This window comes from Microtus oregoni, unplaced genomic scaffold (assembly GCF_018167655.1).
Source record: "Microtus oregoni isolate MIOR12 unplaced genomic scaffold, Mior012 000021F_ref0000039, whole genome shotgun sequence".
In the NCBI taxonomy this organism is placed as follows: domain Eukaryota; kingdom Metazoa; phylum Chordata; class Mammalia; order Rodentia; family Cricetidae; genus Microtus; species Microtus oregoni.
In genome coordinates this window covers 23189698-23207842 of record NW_024543080.1, presented here as the reverse complement: position 1 = coordinate 23207842, position 18145 = coordinate 23189698, and the positions used below count along the sequence as shown (strand labels likewise).

Here is an 18145-nt window from a genome sequence, read left to right as displayed (position 1 = left end):
ACATTATGGCTGAGTTTCCTCATATTAACATGAAGATAATGTGTCTTTCTTAGCATCGTTGTTTGATTCATGTGAAAAGCATGTCATGGCTAAGTATCACTTTCCTGTCTCTATGTTTGGAAGCACTTGAGATAAAGTGTTGACAGAGGTTTCTGTCCTGCTCGGTCCTGCAGGCATTCAGTCCCAAAGAAACACACAGAGGTCTACATTAGTCATAAACTGGTTGGTCTATTAGCTCAGGTTTCTTATTAACTCTTACATCCTACATTAACCCATAATTCTTGTCTGTATCAGCCACGTGGCTTGGTACCTTTTATCAGCAAGGTATTCTCACATTGCTTCCTCTGCATCTGGGTTATGACTGCAGACTGAGCCTTTTCTCTTCCCAGAATTCTCTTGTTCTGGTCGCCCTGCCTATAATTTCTTCCTGGCTATTGGCCAATCAGCATTTTATTAAAGCAATACAAGTGACAAATCTTTATAGGGTATAAGACCATTGTCCCACAGCAATAAAGAAATTGAAAATTTAATGGTCTTTATTTAAACCTGAAGTGCTAATAAGCTGGAATTTCTTCATCTTATATACATAAATAAAACTGTATTAGCATCCTAGTACTTTAGCATTTCATTGCACATTGGACCCCTCTTTCCATCTATTGGCTCTTCATGCAGATTCCTCTGTGGTTCAGCTGCCTGTGAACTCCCTGTCGTTGAAACTTTTATAAGCAGCCCTATGCCCATGATTTGATAGCACCTTATGCAACTTAGAATTCTATTACAACATTAAATGTGTGTTAAGCTGCTGCCAGTCGGCTAACAGGCATACTTTGGGTTCAGTTCTCCATGAGCACAGTCACCTCCTTTGTAATTTGCAGCTTGTTTTGAGAACTTGAGCAAATTATTGAGTCCTCTGTGACTCCTTGGCTGTGCTTAGGCTGGATTGTAATGCAACAGCCACTTGGGACTGTGAAAAACAAATTAGTTAATATAGTTAATATACATAATGTAGAGTCTAGTACATCAAAAATTCAATAGGCATTATTAACAAATCAAATCATATGTTTCATGTTTTCCATGTTTACTACAGTGATATAAAAATATTACTCCAACAGCTACAGCCAGACCCACTCTCTCTGAGAAGATAGATATTCTGTAGCCTGGGCCAGCATGAACTTCACTACATAATAGCCCCAGCTGCTTTTAAACACATAGCAAACCTCCTGCCTCAGTGTCCTAGGTTCTAGAATTACAATCATGAGCCACCATGCCAATGCTCTTCATAAAGCCATGTCTTCCAACTTGATTTTTAGTCATCTTGCCTGCATCCTCACTGGTTTCATAACAGAATAATAAAGTACCTGTTTGCTCCATGGGGGAATTTTGTGAGATCTTACATCCTGCTTCTTTGAGCCAACCATCAGATTATAGGAAACAACAACAAAGTATTTTCCATACCCTATTGACTCTGATGTTTGGTCCATGAGTGGAAGCTCTGATACCGAGCACTGCGTGCACGCATAACTTGCACTACGTGATTGATCTGAAAAAGCTCCTTCTGTTTCTGTGGATACCATTTGAGCATCCCAAGGTCATTCTCATCCCTTTATGGATCCCGTAATTATGTCTGTCATTTCTTCATTTTCAACTTGTTTAAATCTAGGAAATTTATAGCATATACTCTGAAGCAAAAAAAAAAAAATGCTACTTATATGTATTAAGAATTGACCTAAATAATTCAATGTTTAAATACTGAGATTTAATCATGAATTCTTTCTTTTTTTGTGTGATGTTGGCAAAATATCTTTAGGACTCTGAAGTTGATCCTGAGAAGTTTTCCAGTAGGATAGAATGTGAAAGTCCAAACAATGACCTCAGCAGATTCCGAGGCTTTCTGTGAGTGCTGTGTAACTTACCTTTGTGGGCAGAATGTCTTTGTGTATTTTTGTCCAATGTAAATCATTAGAGGCTTCAAGTTGGGCCATCATTCATTTGCTCTACCTAAGTAATCTAATAAATGCTCATTTCCATGATAATAAAACAATCTAAACAATAAAACCCTCTAAAAGTATTCCTATAATCTCTTCCAGTGATATAAGAATGTTTTGAGGGGGTTGCATAGCTTAGACTGGCCTTGAATTTACTCTGCCTTGTTGCTCTTCCATCTCATCATTTTGAGATGACAGATATGCATCACCATGCCAAACATAGTGAGCTCCATATTAACCCAGGAGATGTTGCAGTTTGGAAGGGTGTGTTTCTGTGTCTGCAAATGATATCTTAGGATGGTCTGTTCCCGCTGTGAGAATTAGAAAAGCAGCTGTGCAGTTCCAGCTGGAAAGAGTTAATCACTGATTGGGAAGCTTGACTTGGAGTGTGGGAAGCCATAGCAGAGTTCGTTCCCAACGCCTGTAGTGCCATCCTCAACCCCTTGCAAAGACGCCTGTAATTTGTGGTCTTTCCCAATCTCACACTTGGCTTTAGCACTTAGATGTTTTATTACTTTCAGCCAATTAATACTCATTAACTTAATTTTTACAAAAAAAAAGTTACACATAATTCTTGGAGAAAATTTGCCACCAATTTTCGGTTTTTAAGACATAAATTTTCCTGATCTCATTTCCTAGATGTCTAGAGTTGAGTTAGGTTAGGTTCAGGGATGCCTCTTGAGCTGATATCTCTTTGCACAGATCCCAGGTAGAATAAAGACTGTAAAACTGAGAGCGAAAAGGCCTGTCTGTCTTCCTCTTTCTTCACAAATGAAACTTTTGTAGGGATTTCACTTATCTTCTTCCCAGTTCCAGAGAGTCAGGGTGCTAGGTTTGTTGACAATGTTTATTTGTAAGAAACAACAACGGCTTAAAGTCTAGTGGTTATTGCTTAGAAAACCTAATGATAAAAATCAAAACCTAATGATAACATTAAGATGACACTTTCACAGTGTGTGAAAGGTGATTTCTGCTTGTTTTTGTAAATATTTCACTGGGTTTTGCCCCATGCTCTTATTGCTACTGTAGGTTAACCCAGTTATTGCTTTGATCATTTTGAAACTGATTGTTACACACATTTCCAAATGTGTGAAAGTGGAAAGAAAAGTGAGATGAACAACAGGTTCCACGTCGGCTGTGGCCACTTCACAGTGGTGCTAACTTTGTGCCGTTTTCCCTACTCCGTTCCCCGGCCCTATGACACAGGACTTCACTGTGAGTACGTCACCATATATGCAGAACAGATAAGGACATTAACAAGAAAACAAAGCCCATTATCCCGCTCAAGGAGAATCAAAACCATTCTTTAATCTCATTTAATACCAGGAATATGTTCACATTTTTCCAGCTGATGAAAAAAGAATGTTTTCTGATAACTGTCTTATTGAAAACAGAACCAAAGTAAGTTCTACACATTACATTTAGCTAATCAATATCTAATTTTTCTATCCCAAGAAATGGGGTCATTTGCCCCACTGCAGGCTGAGCGGATTGCCTCCTCCCTGTGTGAGCCTTTTTCTCTCCTTTTGTCCCCCCAGACATTCTTTGAGTGAGCCACACCATGTTTGCTAGAAGCACTTGCCACATTTGGGTTTGGCCAATTGTGTCCTTCTAGTGAAATTTGCCTTGTTTCTCTGGACCTTTTATTTTGTCAACTGTCTCTAGGCACTTTCATAATCTGTTGAACAAATCAGATTCTGTCTCTAAGAATGGCAAGATGTACACACACACACACATAAACAAACAAAATATTGTTTATGATTCTAGAAGCATCCCAGAGCCTCAGAAGCCACAGACTTAAGTTTGCAATTCTCTGATACAGAACCTGGGGCCTTCACTTCCTTTCCCATAACATGGAAGCCTGTGACGTCCCCTGTCCCATTATCAACGGAGTCAGCCTTCACCTTTGATTAGACAGTTTCCCGTCGGGCTTTCATCTAATGGCTTAAGTAGCCACCATTTGCCCAGCAGGATGCTTAATTTCAGCCAAATCAAAGCTGCTACTTTTCTCAGTCAAGACTGTCTCCCTCACCAATGATTAAGTCCTCAAATGCAGTGTGCCCTGGAAAAGCAGGATCTTTATTGAGAATATTTTTGAGTTCTTACAAGAAGGGACTGTGACAGATAGCAACTTCCAGAAGTAATGGGGATTTGCAATTTGTTGACACTTTCTCCTATCCACAGTAGGTTAACTACAGCAGCAAAAGCAAATGGGCCTGAGACTTGAAGCCTTTCCTCTGAGCTGACAAACTTACCACACGGGGTATAAAACCTTCAGGATAAAGACCGATGTTTTACCTCCCTCCCTTTGCCATTTAAAAATAAATCTATCTGCTGCCTTTCTTACAGAGAACACGCCAACAAAGAACGGGTGGGCCTCAGCAAAGAGAATTTATTGCTAAGAGGATGTACCATTCGGAACACAGAGGCCGTTGTGGGCATCGTGGTCTATGCAGGTTCGTTCTCTGCCATCCTTTATCACGTCCTCCTCTACTTATCTTATATGTTAGCATGCTTCGTTTACTCAAAATGGAACCCACGGAAGGGAAATTGTGCCCTGATGAACCTAACCACAGATTCTGGTTTTCCTAAATCAATACAGGGAGTGACAAAACGTTACACAGCCATATCTGATTAAACTGTCAGCCAGAGAGATTTTTAACTGCGATGCTTGTTCCCTGCTTTCGCTTTGCACGTTCTCAGAACCATTCTTCTTTCCGTGCAGGTCATGAGACCAAAGCGATGCTGAACAACAGTGGCCCACGGTATAAGCGTAGTAAATTAGAGCGAAGAGCCAATACAGATGTCCTCTGGTGTGTCCTGCTTCTGGTCGTAATGTGCTTAACTGGTGCCCTTGGTAGGTAAAATTCAATTATCTGCTAATATCTTGTCAGTATCATCTGATGCAGTTTTATTTTTTTCCAAAGTAATATCTTATGTTTGGTTTCGGTAAGAGATTTTTATTTGTTAATTTTTCCTACGTGTTTTCTTCTCCCATCCTTTAGCTTGACAAACACTGCTGGTGAGTGTGTCCTCTTCCTCTTTGCCACAGTACTGGGAAGAGATTAAGAGGGAGAGTCAAGGAGGAGAGACTGTGTAGCCCTTTGCGTTTGAGCTTGTTCTAGAGAACAGACAATGAGTGTTCGAAGCGTGGACTCTCAGCTGTTTCTCTTGAGGGGTGTGGCTCTCCATTTGCATACGCGCTGTAGCATCTTCTTGGTGTCTGTGTACTTTTTAAAGGTCACGGAATATGGCTGAGCAGGTATGAAAACATGCTCTTCTTTAACATCCCCGAGCCGGATGGGCGTGTCGTGTCACCTGTCTTGACAGGATTCTACGTGTTCTGGACCATGATCATCTTGCTGCAGGTAATTTCGGCCACACTTAACAGAGGAATTTCCTATCTCCGCGCGTTATCAAGCTCTCTTCCCCTCCTGTCGCTGACTTTAATTTTCTTAAATTGTTTGCGCTTTATTAGGTCTTGATTCCCATTTCCCTCTACGTGTCCATTGAAATTGTAAAGCTGGGACAGATCTATTTTATTCAAAGTGATGTAGACTTCTACAATGAGAAAATGGATTCTACCATTCAGTGCCGAGCTCTGAACATCACCGAGGATCTTGGGCAGATCCAGTATCTCTTCTCTGATAAGACAGGAACACTCACTGAAAATAAGATGGTTTTTCGAAGGTGTAGTGTAGCAGGATTTGACTACTGCCATGAAGAAAATGGTGAGTGTGGGAATTCTACAAAAACTACCTTTAACTTTTTCCCCAGCTATTTAAATCCCTAATAATTCTTTCAAGAAAATGCCAAGTTTAAGCACTGAGTAAGGAATTCCCCATACTGGACTTTATGCTGCATACAGTGGTTCTCAACCTGTGGGTCATGACCCCATTGGAAGTTGAATGACCCTTTCTCAGGGGGTAACAGTAGCAAAATTTCAGTATAAAGTGGCAATTAAAATAATTTTATGGTCGGGGTCACCACAGCATGAGAAACTCTTAAAGGACTGTAGCATTAGGAGGGCTGAGGACCGCTGTTTTAGAAGCTAGTAGATGCTAAGTGACATACTACACCGTGACACACACTGCATGCTGAAGGGATGAATATGAAGCATACGGTGGATGCTCAATTTCTGTTTTGGTTGACGCTCTGAATTCCTCAATGCAGATGTACACACACAAATACACACACACACACACAGAGGCATGGGGGATAAACGGATATGGGAAAGTGCCGATTCTTCCTAGAATCTAGTTCGAGACATAATATTTTCACTAAAATGAAAGCTATTAACAGTACCTGGGTTTCTGTGGCCAGTATTTCAGGATTTTCTAGTCAAAGAATTGCCTAGGAGATAATTCTGTAAAGAATACCGCTGCATGGAGGTAAACCCTTCACATATACAAATGATTTAAACACATCTGACTGTACTATGATGTGTTTCAGAACCTGCCAACTTGGCAGTGCGACCCATGTCCTGGCATTGTCAGCGGCACCAGTAGCACCTGGGCTGTATTAGGAATGATGGAGCTGTGATTAAAATCCCATTTTAACAGAATTCTCACATGATTAGTATGTATATCAAAATTAAAATGTGACATCTGAAAAAAAAGAAAAGAAAGCTACTCCTACTTTTAAGAGAGAGACTATTGAAATGTCATTTAAGAAATAAGCTTGTCACATTGGGATAGTTAAATGCCGAACTGTTGCAAAGGTGCCATGGAGGGTTCGGTGTGTCCTCATGCCATTTGTCCCATTGACATGGGTCAGGACATGCCTTTGGTGAGTGATGAACTGGTATCAACATATCATCATTACCAGAAATTCACGTTCTGAAAGCACCTTTCATTTTCATTTGCATCTCTTGTGGTCCCTGGATGACACCTGGAATGCCGGTAACAGCTGTCATTTAGGCTGCTGGACACTCGACATTTTCTAGAGACTTTCTGTCTTTGAATGAACTTATCCGTTTTGACAGGCACTGTTCTGGGATTTGGTAGACTGTCCCTCAATTTAGGATTGTCTGGCAAGTGCCTTTATGATGTACAGTTTGTAAATGTGTCGATCTGTGGAGGCACCAAAGAACACTGTCGAAGAATAACAAATTTGCAGCCAGGCTTCTTAAGCCTGAACCCCGTTTCTGCCACCTGCAAAGTGTGTGTACTTCAGCAAGACTCGTAACTTCTCCGAGCCTCAGGGAGAGAAAAAGTCCATTATAGCATCCAACTTCATTAAGATAATTTGTGCAGAAATAGACAGAGCATGCCACAGATAAAGGCCTTATATATAAGTTGCGATTATTGTTATTTTTAATCGTTGTTTTGAAAATAAAAACGAGGTCTGCCATTTAAGTAACTCATGTGTGGGAGACAGATGTATAATTGTAGTTATAAATTATCATGTAAATTGTCACATTTGTGTTGATATTCCTGGGTCTTGGGGATGGCCCAGTTGTTAAAATGTCTGCAGTGGATGCATGAGGACCTTATTTTGAATCCCCAGCACCCACAGAAAAACTGTGATTCATGTACCTGTGACTTCACCACTAGAGGGACAAAGATGGGCTTTCCTGCACCCTTGGTGCTCACTGGCCAACGGGCAATTCAAATCAGTCAGCTCCAGCTTCAGTGAGATACACTGTCTCAAAAATTAAAGTGGTTTCCCCTGGCTTCCACAATACACATATGCATACATGTATTATTGGATATGCATATTCAAATGCACACACTTACATGAATATGTACATATCATATACCACACATGCACGGAAATACTTATTCCAAATTTGGTTTGACATTCAGACAGCCAGGTAATTCTGGAGATGAATTTTGCCCTGATATAATTTTACATATTAAAGGCAGGACATCAGACCTCCCTGGAATGCATGAAATATAATGAATTAGTTCAGAGCAGAGGTTGGGGTATCAGTTATATGTGGATGATGGGGTTGGAGGACAATTGGCTGAATGCGCTGTTTGCAAGTGGGTGAAAGACGGGATGTCGTGCGTGGCTGAGAAAAGTTTATTGTGAGTAGTTTGAAGGAAGATGTGCAGATGCTGTGAGGAAGAAAGCTCTTGGAACATGCTGTGTTCGCCCTTGTGTCAGCCCTTTGGAGAGCACATTATAAATTAAACAAGCTAATTTTTCCATAGTCTCAGACCTACTTCATTCAGATATCAAGTCGATGCCAGTAGTAGGCTATAAACAGATTTCGGAATATTTTTGAAGGAAATAGCAAAAGAACACAGAGATTAAGTAAGGAGAAAGAATAAGAGATAATTTGTTTAATGCAGGACCTACCTTTAGATATAGAGAATAATAACAGACTCTGATGGCTGTGTTAGTCAGAAAATGAGTTCTTGGACCATTCTGAGGCTTTTAGAGAGCCAAAGCAGAAGCTCCTCTTTTGAGAAGGATTTATTGTCTTTATGATTGTTATCATCATTTGGGCATATTTTACTTATTGATATGATATGAACCATGGCTTTTCACAGCCATCTTCGATTTAATTTTCTCTAGGCCTGGAGGTTTAGCTCCAGTGACTCTGTTTTCTTGAATCACACTGTAATTTTCTTGACCTGTATGTTTCTAGAACTTTCCACAAAATGGAGTAAAGGTTGAGTCATTCTGTCTGTTACATTCCATCATTGAAATTCTACTTATTGAGCAAGTTTGTCCTACAAATAGCTGAGCTACTTGATGTCATACTAATTAAGCAGCCATGTGATCCTCATTTCCCCATTGATGGCCCAGAGGAATCTCATGAACCCATTAATGAGAGTTTTGAGGAATTTTAGTTGTTTTAAAAATGGCTTCCCATTGCCAACAAATTTCTTGAAGTATTTGAAGTTTTATCAATCTCAACACCATTCCCTATAATATGTCGATGTCTAACCACTGAGTGCCAGTAGCCATTGCCAAAAGTGCCACAGGGAACCTATTCACCTCCAACCCCCCCCCCCCCAACAAAAACAACAAAAAAAGCAACGACGACACAACAAAAACGATTCAACGTCTAACTGTTTAGAGTTAAGGAAGCATGGTGTAGGGATACGACTGTTGGCTTTAGAGGCAAGAAGACTAAATTTAAACCCCTGCTCTACCTCTAAGCAGCTGTTTAACCCTGTTTAGAATATTTAGTCTCTCTGTTTGGTCTCCTCAGTTGCAAAAGGAACAATAGTTCCTGGCAGATAAAAGTATTTTGAAGATGAAAATGAGTGTGTGTGTGTGTGTGTGTGTATGACTTTTGATGAAAAAATACTTCAATAACTGTAAATCCCTACCCATAACTTTCCCTTAGCACAGATACATAATTTATGTGCCTATTCATCCATTATTCATTTACCAAATACTTGCTTAAGATTAAAAAAACAAACTCAAGCTCGTAGAAATTTGGCAGGAGGGATTGACATTGTGTTAACTTGGCCACACTCGTGCATATGGCTATATTTAGAAACACGATAGCATTAGCTCACAGAATCTTGGCTATGGTGATCTTAAGACCAATCTAGTCTGTTTCGGTGGGATAACAAATAAGGTTTATTTATTTTCTTATAAAATATGAGTGTTGAGCGAGGTTCAAGGCCAGCCTGGTCTACAGAGCTAATTCCAGGACAGCTAGGGCCACATAGAAAAAAAAAAAAAACCTGTCTTAAAATGGAGGTGTTAGTAGTTCCTACTCAGAGGAATGTCATAATGATTTAGCGAAGCAAAGGCCTTGTGTATGGTGTCCTTCAGCCCAGGAAAACTGTAAATGTCCAATGAGTAGTCTGGATGGGAGCTAATGGGTTCATCTGCACTAGAGGGCTTCAGAAAGAGTCAGTGTTTACAAGTCGTGTCTGTAATCTCAGCACTTCAGAAGTGGAGGGAAGAGGACCAGGCGTTCAAGGCTGTCCTTGGCTGAATGCTGAGGATCCCGTGCTTCAGGAGACTTTGTCTCAACCAGCAAACAACAGAAAGGGGAAAAAAGAAGAAGAAAAGCAAGCGATGATATTGCTTCTAAGCCTTTCCATTCCCTTAACAATATAGCAAAATTATTACAATAAATAAAACATAGAAAACACTGTATAAAACAATTTTCCCCAGTCTATATCTAATGCAGTAGCTGGACTTAGGCTGAATAGACACAGCCACCAAGACAAAGAGTGTGTTCTCACTGTCTGCTCCTCTGATGCGGTTTTAATAATAAGTGAGAAGAAGAAGTCTGCTCTTGCAGGTCTTCTAAGGGAAAAAGTTAGCAGAAATATAAAAATAGATCAGTAGTGACCAGGACCTGGCAGACAGTCAGAATAAAGTGTGTCATATGAGGACTGGATGGCTACTTTGGACTGCATGCTTAGGCAGGACCTTTTAAAGAGAGACATAGAGTCTAACATCTGAATGACAAAATCTTGATGTTCAGGAAAAACGAATTTCCAGTCCCAGGGAGCAACTCTTACAGGCCCTCATGCTGTAGAGAGCTACATTTTCAGAGTAAGCCTGTAGGTTTGGATTAGACTAAGGATGTAGAGCAGTGTGTCCCAGCCTTCCTAATGCTGTGACCCCTTCATACAGTCCCTCCTGCTGTGGTCACTCCTAACCGTAAAATTATTTTCATTGCTACTTTATAACTGTAATTTTGCTACCATAATGAATTGAAATGTAAATACCTGTGTTTTCTGATGATCCTTTGGGGGTTGCGACCCACAGGTTGAGAACCGCTGATGTAGAAGCAGGAGGGAGGTAAAGGTCACGTTAGGTTGTTTAAGGCAGGATAAAGAGCCCAGTTTCTGCTGAGGGGATCCCGAGGCCGTCAGAAAGTGTTTTTACTGGATGTGATCTCATCCGCTTTCTCCTTAGGAAGGTCACTCTAGCTACCGTTTGAGGAGTGGATTTCAGAGGGGCAGAGAGACTAGTTTTGAGGCATTTCACTAATTCTGTTGAAAGATGATGGCCAAGCTGACTAAGGTAATGGAAACAGGGAGAAGTCTGGACACCCAGGATAGGTTTTTGTATGACGGACAAGTACTGACAAGCCTCTGGATACGAGGAAGAAGGGAGGGGTCCTGAGTCATTTATGTGTGGTTCAGTGGATTTGCTGTCAATGTGGGAATAAGGTGATGTCAGGTAGCTGCCGTGTCTTGGGTTGTAAAGGGCTAATAATACACGGTGAACAAATGTTCTGTCAAGAAGGGATTGCTCAAGTTTTTTGGCTGCCATATCGACAGGACAGTACTGCTGTACAAAGGTGAGGAGGAAAGGGAAATAGCTCAGCTCCACCCAGGTGGAGCTGAAGATTGCTGTTCTTTATTCATTTATTCCTTGAGTATTTCTTGAGTATCTATGAGCAACACATTGGACTCTTGGGGCATATTAACAAAACATGAGTTTGTCTGACCATTTTAAGGTATATATTTTGTGGGGTTGATAAAATCAAAACTGTATTTGGGCAGTAATGGCAAGATTAGAGTCAATAGTAAATACTAGGGCCCTACCTGAGAAATCTTTGCTATTAAAGAGGATAGCCTCAAGGGAGGTCAAGGCATACATTGCACCACTGCCAGTCTTCTAGAAGAGCCTTATGATAACCAACTGCAGGTGTCGTGTGGAGAGCTGAATACACGAGTCTGGATTCCCGTGAGAGGTTAGAGATGAAGATACAGGTCGTTCTCGTTAGGGTCACTCTTGCTGTGACGAAACACAATGACTAAAGCAAGTTGGAGAGGAAAGAGCTTGTTCACCTTATGCTTCCCCATCCCAGTTCATCACCAAAGGGAGTCAGGACAGGAGCTCAAGCAGGGCAGGAGCCTGGAGGCAAGCGCTGGTGCAGAAGCCATGGAGGAGTGCTGTTTGCTGGCTTGCTCAGCTTGCTTTCTTATAGAACCCAGGACCACCAGCCCAGGGGTGGCACCACAAATGATGGGCTGGGTTCTTCCTTATCAATCACTAATTAAGAAAATACCCTCCTACAGCCTGGTCTTATGGAGGCGATTTCTCAATTGGGGTTTATTCCTCTCTGATAGCTCCAGCTTGCGTCAAGGTGACATAAAAGTAACCAGTACACAGGTTTCTAGGCTGCACATAAGGACATTCCGTTTCAAAGATCAGACCGTATGAGAATGCCTAGAAGAGGTGTGTGGATGGAGAAAGGTTGGTGGAGACTGGATATAGCATAGCTTCTTAGTTAGAGTTTCTGTTGCTGTGAAGAGACCCCATGACCACCACAACTCTTATAAAGGAAAACATTTCACTGGGGTGACTCACAGTTCAGAGGTTCAGTCCATTATCCTCATGGCAGGACATGGCAGTGTGCAGGCAGACGTGGTGCTGGAGAAGGAGCTGAACGTTCTACATCTTGCAGGCAATTAAGAACTCAGCTGAGACACTGGGCAAAGCTTAAACAAAAAAGACCTCAAAGCCGGCCTCCACAGTGACAAACTTCCTCTAACAAGGCAGTACCTACGCCAACAAAGCCAGACCTCCTGGTTGTCACGATGGCTGAGTGGTCTAAGGCCCCAGACTCAAAGCCACACCTCTCAATAATGTTACTCCCTATGGACTTAGGGGAGCCAATTACATTCAAACTACCACACATAGTGTTAGAGTACTTGACTAGGATGCTTGAGGTTCTAAGCTCAATGCCCAACCCAACAAAAAGGCAACAAACTCTACCTGAGGGCGGGGGGGATAGTTTAGTCTATAAAACCCTTCGCTTGCAAGCATGAAGTCCTGAGTTTATTCCCCAGAATCCACATTATGAAAACCAGCCATGGTGGTGTCCACTTGTAATTCCACCACTGAGGAAGTGGAAACAGGCAGATCCTGGAGCTTGCTAGCCAAGCATTCTACCTTCCATGGTGAATTCTATGTCCGTGATCTCAAAACACAAAGGAAGAAACATAAAACAATGAGTCCTGAGAAACAATACTCAAGGTTCTCTGTCCTTCACATACCTTCACATACATGTACACACATATGTACCCCTACACATCCACATATGTGTGAAGTCACACATACACAAAGTACAATGAAATAAACATTTATGAAAGACACCTGGAAAAACTAAACAGCTAGTGATACCAGTGTAAGAGAGAAAACAGGTAAGGATGATGCTAGAAGCCCAGAGAGTTATTTCTAGAAGGAGTCGACTATTATTAAGGGTTCAAATGGGATAAGAACACAATGCACATACATGTGTATATGTATATATACATACATATACCAGGCTTGGCAAGATGGAGCTCACAGGTGACCTTGAGAAGAGATCAATGAAGAGTTAGGACAGAAAGTCCTGAAATTGGTTGAGGAGAGATTGGTGTATGTGAATGATAAATGTGAAAAGAAAGCCCTTGAGGACCCAGAGGGCAGGATCCAAATCACAGATGGAGGGCTTGGCATTTGAAACAAGGAGTTCTACATCACGGTAGGATAGCAGACAGAATGTGGATAGAGCTGCAGACAAGATGCTAGACCTAGGCCATTGTATCTTCACTTCCCAATAAAGGGTAGGGTAAGTTTATTGACTATAGATTCTCATGGGGAGAATTTGGAGGCCAGGGCAAACAAAGGATTGTGTCAATAGCTCAGGAACTACCTTCCATATTCAGCCTGCTAGTTCTTCTCGATGGTGACCAGTGTGAATTTTATTCTGCAGCCAAGAGGCTCGAGTCCTACCAGGAAGCTGGCTTTGAAGAGGACGAATGCGTAGACACTCTCAGTGGCTCCATCAGCAACATGGCAAAGCCCAGAGCCCAGGGCTGCAGGACAGTTCCCAGGGGGCCGTTGGGAAGCAAGCCTTCAACTCAACTGTCCGGGAGTGCTACTGCCCTAGGAAGCGGAGAAGGATCTGGGGAAGTGCCTCATTCCAGACAGGCTGCCTTCAGTAGCCCCATTGTAAGTGTGGCAACATCACCACATCCTGAACGGAACAGTCCCCTGGCTAGAATATCCCAAACAGCACTGCTTCTCTTGGTCTAGAAAAGAGGTGACATCAGTACAGTTCAGCATCGTGGTGGCATATAATAAGTTTTTAGAGATAATACGAATTTGAGATTTGTTACATAATTCAGTGTTGAGAAGTCAGGTAGCATTTCTGAAAAATGTAATATTTCTCATCAGGGCTGATCCTATCAGAAGGCTACCTTGACTTAAGGATAATGACTGACTCTAAGACCCACCAGTATTTAACAAGAATTATCTTGGAGACAAATATGTTTGACTAATGAATAGATTTTTTTTGGTGTCTTTTTCTCACTGTTGTGTAATCTTTTCTCTGCATTCCTCCCAGACTTCCCCATCCCTAGCTCCACAAAGGGCGCGTTCTCATATTTTCATTGCAGAGCTCTTCAAGGGATCTGTGTCTCGGGGCAACTCTTCAGAACTGACTACTCACCCCCATTAACACACCCATTTTACTGCAGGAGAAAGTAGAAGACCGTGTAGAACCTGGGAGGCAGAAAAGACGCTTATGTAAAAGAATTAGAACTCCGCACTTTTACTGGATTTAAGACGACTTGTCTAAAATGTTCCCTGCCTTCTCAGCCTTTCGGGTTCATTAACACCCATGTTTAACCAAGATGGCAGAGTAACAAGAGTAGAGCAGCTTTGGGCCCCCTTGGGTTGCTACATTACAGTCATGGCCTGACTTTCAAGATATAGCCATGATATAAGTAGGCCCCAGGTGGCTGACTTGACCTGAGTTCTCCAGGGCATCTCTAGGCTCTTCGCCAACTTGCTGTGAAATATGTAATATGCAGTAATGACGTGGGCACCACCAACTCAATTCTGTGGCGCTAAGGACATAACACCCCTGACGGTATAACTTCCTATGTAGCAGTCTGCTCTGAAAACATTTATGCTTAATTTTTTTTTCCTTTCCAGATTTTGAAAGGCAGTTAACAAGTAATATGCAAGTCCCTTTTTTCTGTACTCATTTTAAGCTTATGCCTGAAAGAAATGTATATGTGTATATATTCTCTTTTCTCTACGATATTATCTTTCTTTAGCCAACTGCTGAACTGGTACATTTTCTGCACATTTGAAGGTAAACACGCTTCAACTCACATCTAGTTGGTGGTAGACCAGTGCTGGCATCAAGGTGGGGCTGCCTGGCCCTCCTCTGGTTCCTGAGCAAGCATCATCCTTCTCTCAGAACAAAGAGGTACTTTGTTCTGGAAGCCTTCGTGCCTTTTTCTGTGCCATCTTCCCTGCCTCTCTTTATTGAATCTGATGAAACATTAAGGGCAGCCACTGATACCTGTACCGAAGGCTTCTCAAAAGAGTTGTCCCACTGTCCCTTTGTCTGCATAACATTGGCCTTATTTCTGTACCTGACATTGTACCAGTTGCACCTTGAGAGCAAGGACTTTTTAACATTTGAATCCTAACACATAGTTCAGTGCCTGCCACATTCATTCTTAAAACAATAATTTGGATGGTTGTTGAATGAATCTGATTTCCAGACTCAATCTTCCCACTTGTTCTGTTGTTTCCACTTGCCCCGTCCTTCAGTGTCCTGTGTTCTCTTAATTATTTGGAAGTTCCAGGGTTGCTTTTGTTCTGTGTCTTGCAAAGCCGCACTCCTACACATATGATAAAGTGATCATGTTCTCCCACGAACCATGACTCTCTCTCTCACTCTTGAGTCTTAAGTCTTGTAAGCTGGGCTTAATATTTTGAGAAATCTATATTACCTTTGACCCGAAATCCACTGTACAATTTCTTTTGCATTTGTTCTAGAAACCCATCCATAAGGCCTAAGCTGAGAGCACCTTTGTGTGTTCCGAGTACCTAGAAAACAGTGGTTAGGTAGTACTTACAGGAGGGTGGTAGGCAAACTCCACAGGGCACATCAAATCCTCAGAACTGCTGGTTCAAGGAGTTTGTATAAAGGAAAAATCCCGTGTGTGGCCTTTGTAGTTTTCCTTCAGGTGTGTGGTATTTAGGAGTCAGAAGAGTCCAAGAGAAGGCTTGTGTGTTCACAAAACCCGAAGTAACCTAAGTAGAATCAAAGTCCTTGGGACTGCAGGGCCAGCAGGAAATGAAATCAAACCTTAGAAGAGGAGGACTAGGGAGGAGTGGGGCAGCCTCGCAACGGCCTGGTCAGCTCTGTCACCCGGTAGAGCATCTTTCTCCATCACTAAAATGTGGGTGTTTAGAAGTTTGTAGAGACAATTAAGTACTGTTACTCTTGATTTTAAAGCAGGCAACATTTAAATTATGTTGAAGCCATACGAAAAGCTTCGGCAAGCAGGGAGGAGAGCAAAGTCTAGCTGGATTGTGCATATTTAACTTGGATCCAAATAAGGGAGAAAAATAATGAAAGGAAAAAAAGCCTGAAATAGATTTCCTTCAGCCAAGTAGAAGTGGGGGTCCTGATAATGAACATGAACTTGGCATGATCAGTGTTATCATACACGGTGGCGTCAGAGCTGTGATGCCCACTATGAAACCAGCAAGGCTTTGCTGACAGTGCAGAAGAGGGATTCTCAGCCTGTGGGTCGCGACCCCCTACTTCCCTTTCATAGGGGTCATATATCAGATAGCCCACATATCAGATATTTACATTATGAGTCATAATTAGCAAAACTAAAGTTACGAAGTAGCAACAAAATAATTTATGGTTGGGAGTCTCTACAGCATGGAGAACTGTATAAAGGGTCCCAGCATTAGGAAGGTTGAGAACCCCGGGCATAGGAGCAGTCTGTGCCATGCTGGTTTTCTGCGATCTAATCGTGAGTGGAAGTGTTCTCTGAATATTAACCAGGTGCCTGTCGAGACCGCATGGGAGCTATGCGCATTTATTTTCCACGGGTAATGATTCTTTTGTTTCTTCACCCTTCCTAGATAGAATATAAGGCCAGGAAGAGTCTGATAGCGGTATACAATCAACTTGGGTTGCTTATCGTGAGCCATGTACTGGGTTAGGTTAGGATTCCAAGATAGGAGAATATGGTCCTTACCTTAAAAAGAATTCCAAAATCTGGGGAGGGCACTGTTTAGCAAAGAGCTATTTCAACTAAACAGGCGTGGTTTCATGGAAGATGGCAACAGCTGTCCAGCGCAGCAGCAGAACCATCTTAGTCTTGGAGAATGAGGCCACGGTGAAGCTAGTTCTGGTCTTGGGGAAATAATTATGGATATAGTCATTTAGCTAAAATTAATAATAATAATAATAATCACAAGTGACACTTCTGCACCATCTCCTTGACTCAAGAACTAGCTTAGTCAGGAGGGAGTAAATTATTTTGTCCAAACCAGCAGAACACTCTGTTCCTGGAGCTTCAGTTTGACATGAATATCTCCTCACATTTTCCTGTAGGCTCTTCCTTTATTTTGTAGTCTTTTATGGTGACTTCAGTGTCTTCTGTGGTCCCAGGTATCTAGGTAGACCCAGCTTCATTTTGGCAATCCCTATCTGCAGAGTTTTGCTGACAGGAGTGTCTCTTTCCTGACTGTGTCAGACACACACAGGGCTTTTCCTAGCTTTAGCCTTTACCGTCACGATCACAGAACAGGATTTGAGCTTTGGAGTCATCTACTTGCTGAATTTAGAGAGAATTTTAAGAATACTTTGTGACAGCTGATAGCACGTGAATTTTAAACCTGTCATGACCCTGGTAATCTGAAAGGGGAGTGTGTGTCACTTGAAAGGAAGGGGGAAGAAAGGCAAGCAGGCAGAGGAACAGGGCGTTAAGTAAGGCTCCCTCGGCTAGCTGTTAGCAGAGCCGAGTTGAGACACCAGTGGAGAGCATGTGGTTGCCAGCATTGCTCTTTCTCTCGTTAAGCCTGTGATCACTCTTAGCAAGTATAAAGCACTAGCCATAGTATCTCGGTTTTCCTCTTGCTTTTTAAATCAAATTTCTGACGAGAGCAATGCAGAGTTTAAGAGGAATACAGGCCACCACGGCAAGGAAAGCATGGCTTGGGAAGCCTGAGGCAGCGGTCACATTGGACCCATGGTCAGGAAACAGTGACAAAAACTGGTGCCCAGCTGGCCGCCTCCTCCTTTCCTCTGTCTAGAACCACACGGGAGGGTGCCACCCATAGTTTTGACCTTTCATTAAACCTCCCTGGAAACAGCCTCAGAGGCACACCCAGGATTTTTTTCTTCGCTAATTATATATCCAGTCAAGTTGGCAAGGAACGTTAACCATGTCACGACCATGTCCCTGCTG

The 18145-nt window shown here is 42.1% G+C and overlaps 1 protein-coding gene across 1 annotated transcript in view; it reads left to right on the top strand.

Moving 5' to 3' along the window:
- Atp10d (ATPase phospholipid transporting 10D (putative)) overlaps positions 1 to 18145 on the top strand; it is an 88312-nt gene that overhangs the window by 35670 nt on the left and 34497 nt on the right. The window contains exons 5-10 of the mRNA XM_041671464.1: positions 1808 to 1893; positions 4335 to 4441; positions 4711 to 4842; positions 5226 to 5353; positions 5464 to 5716; positions 13624 to 13862. Of these exons, the coding sequence (XP_041527398.1) occupies positions 1808 to 1893; positions 4335 to 4441; positions 4711 to 4842; positions 5226 to 5353; positions 5464 to 5716; positions 13624 to 13862 (945 nt within the window). The remainder of the gene's footprint in view (positions 1 to 1807; positions 1894 to 4334; positions 4442 to 4710; positions 4843 to 5225; positions 5354 to 5463; positions 5717 to 13623; positions 13863 to 18145) is intronic.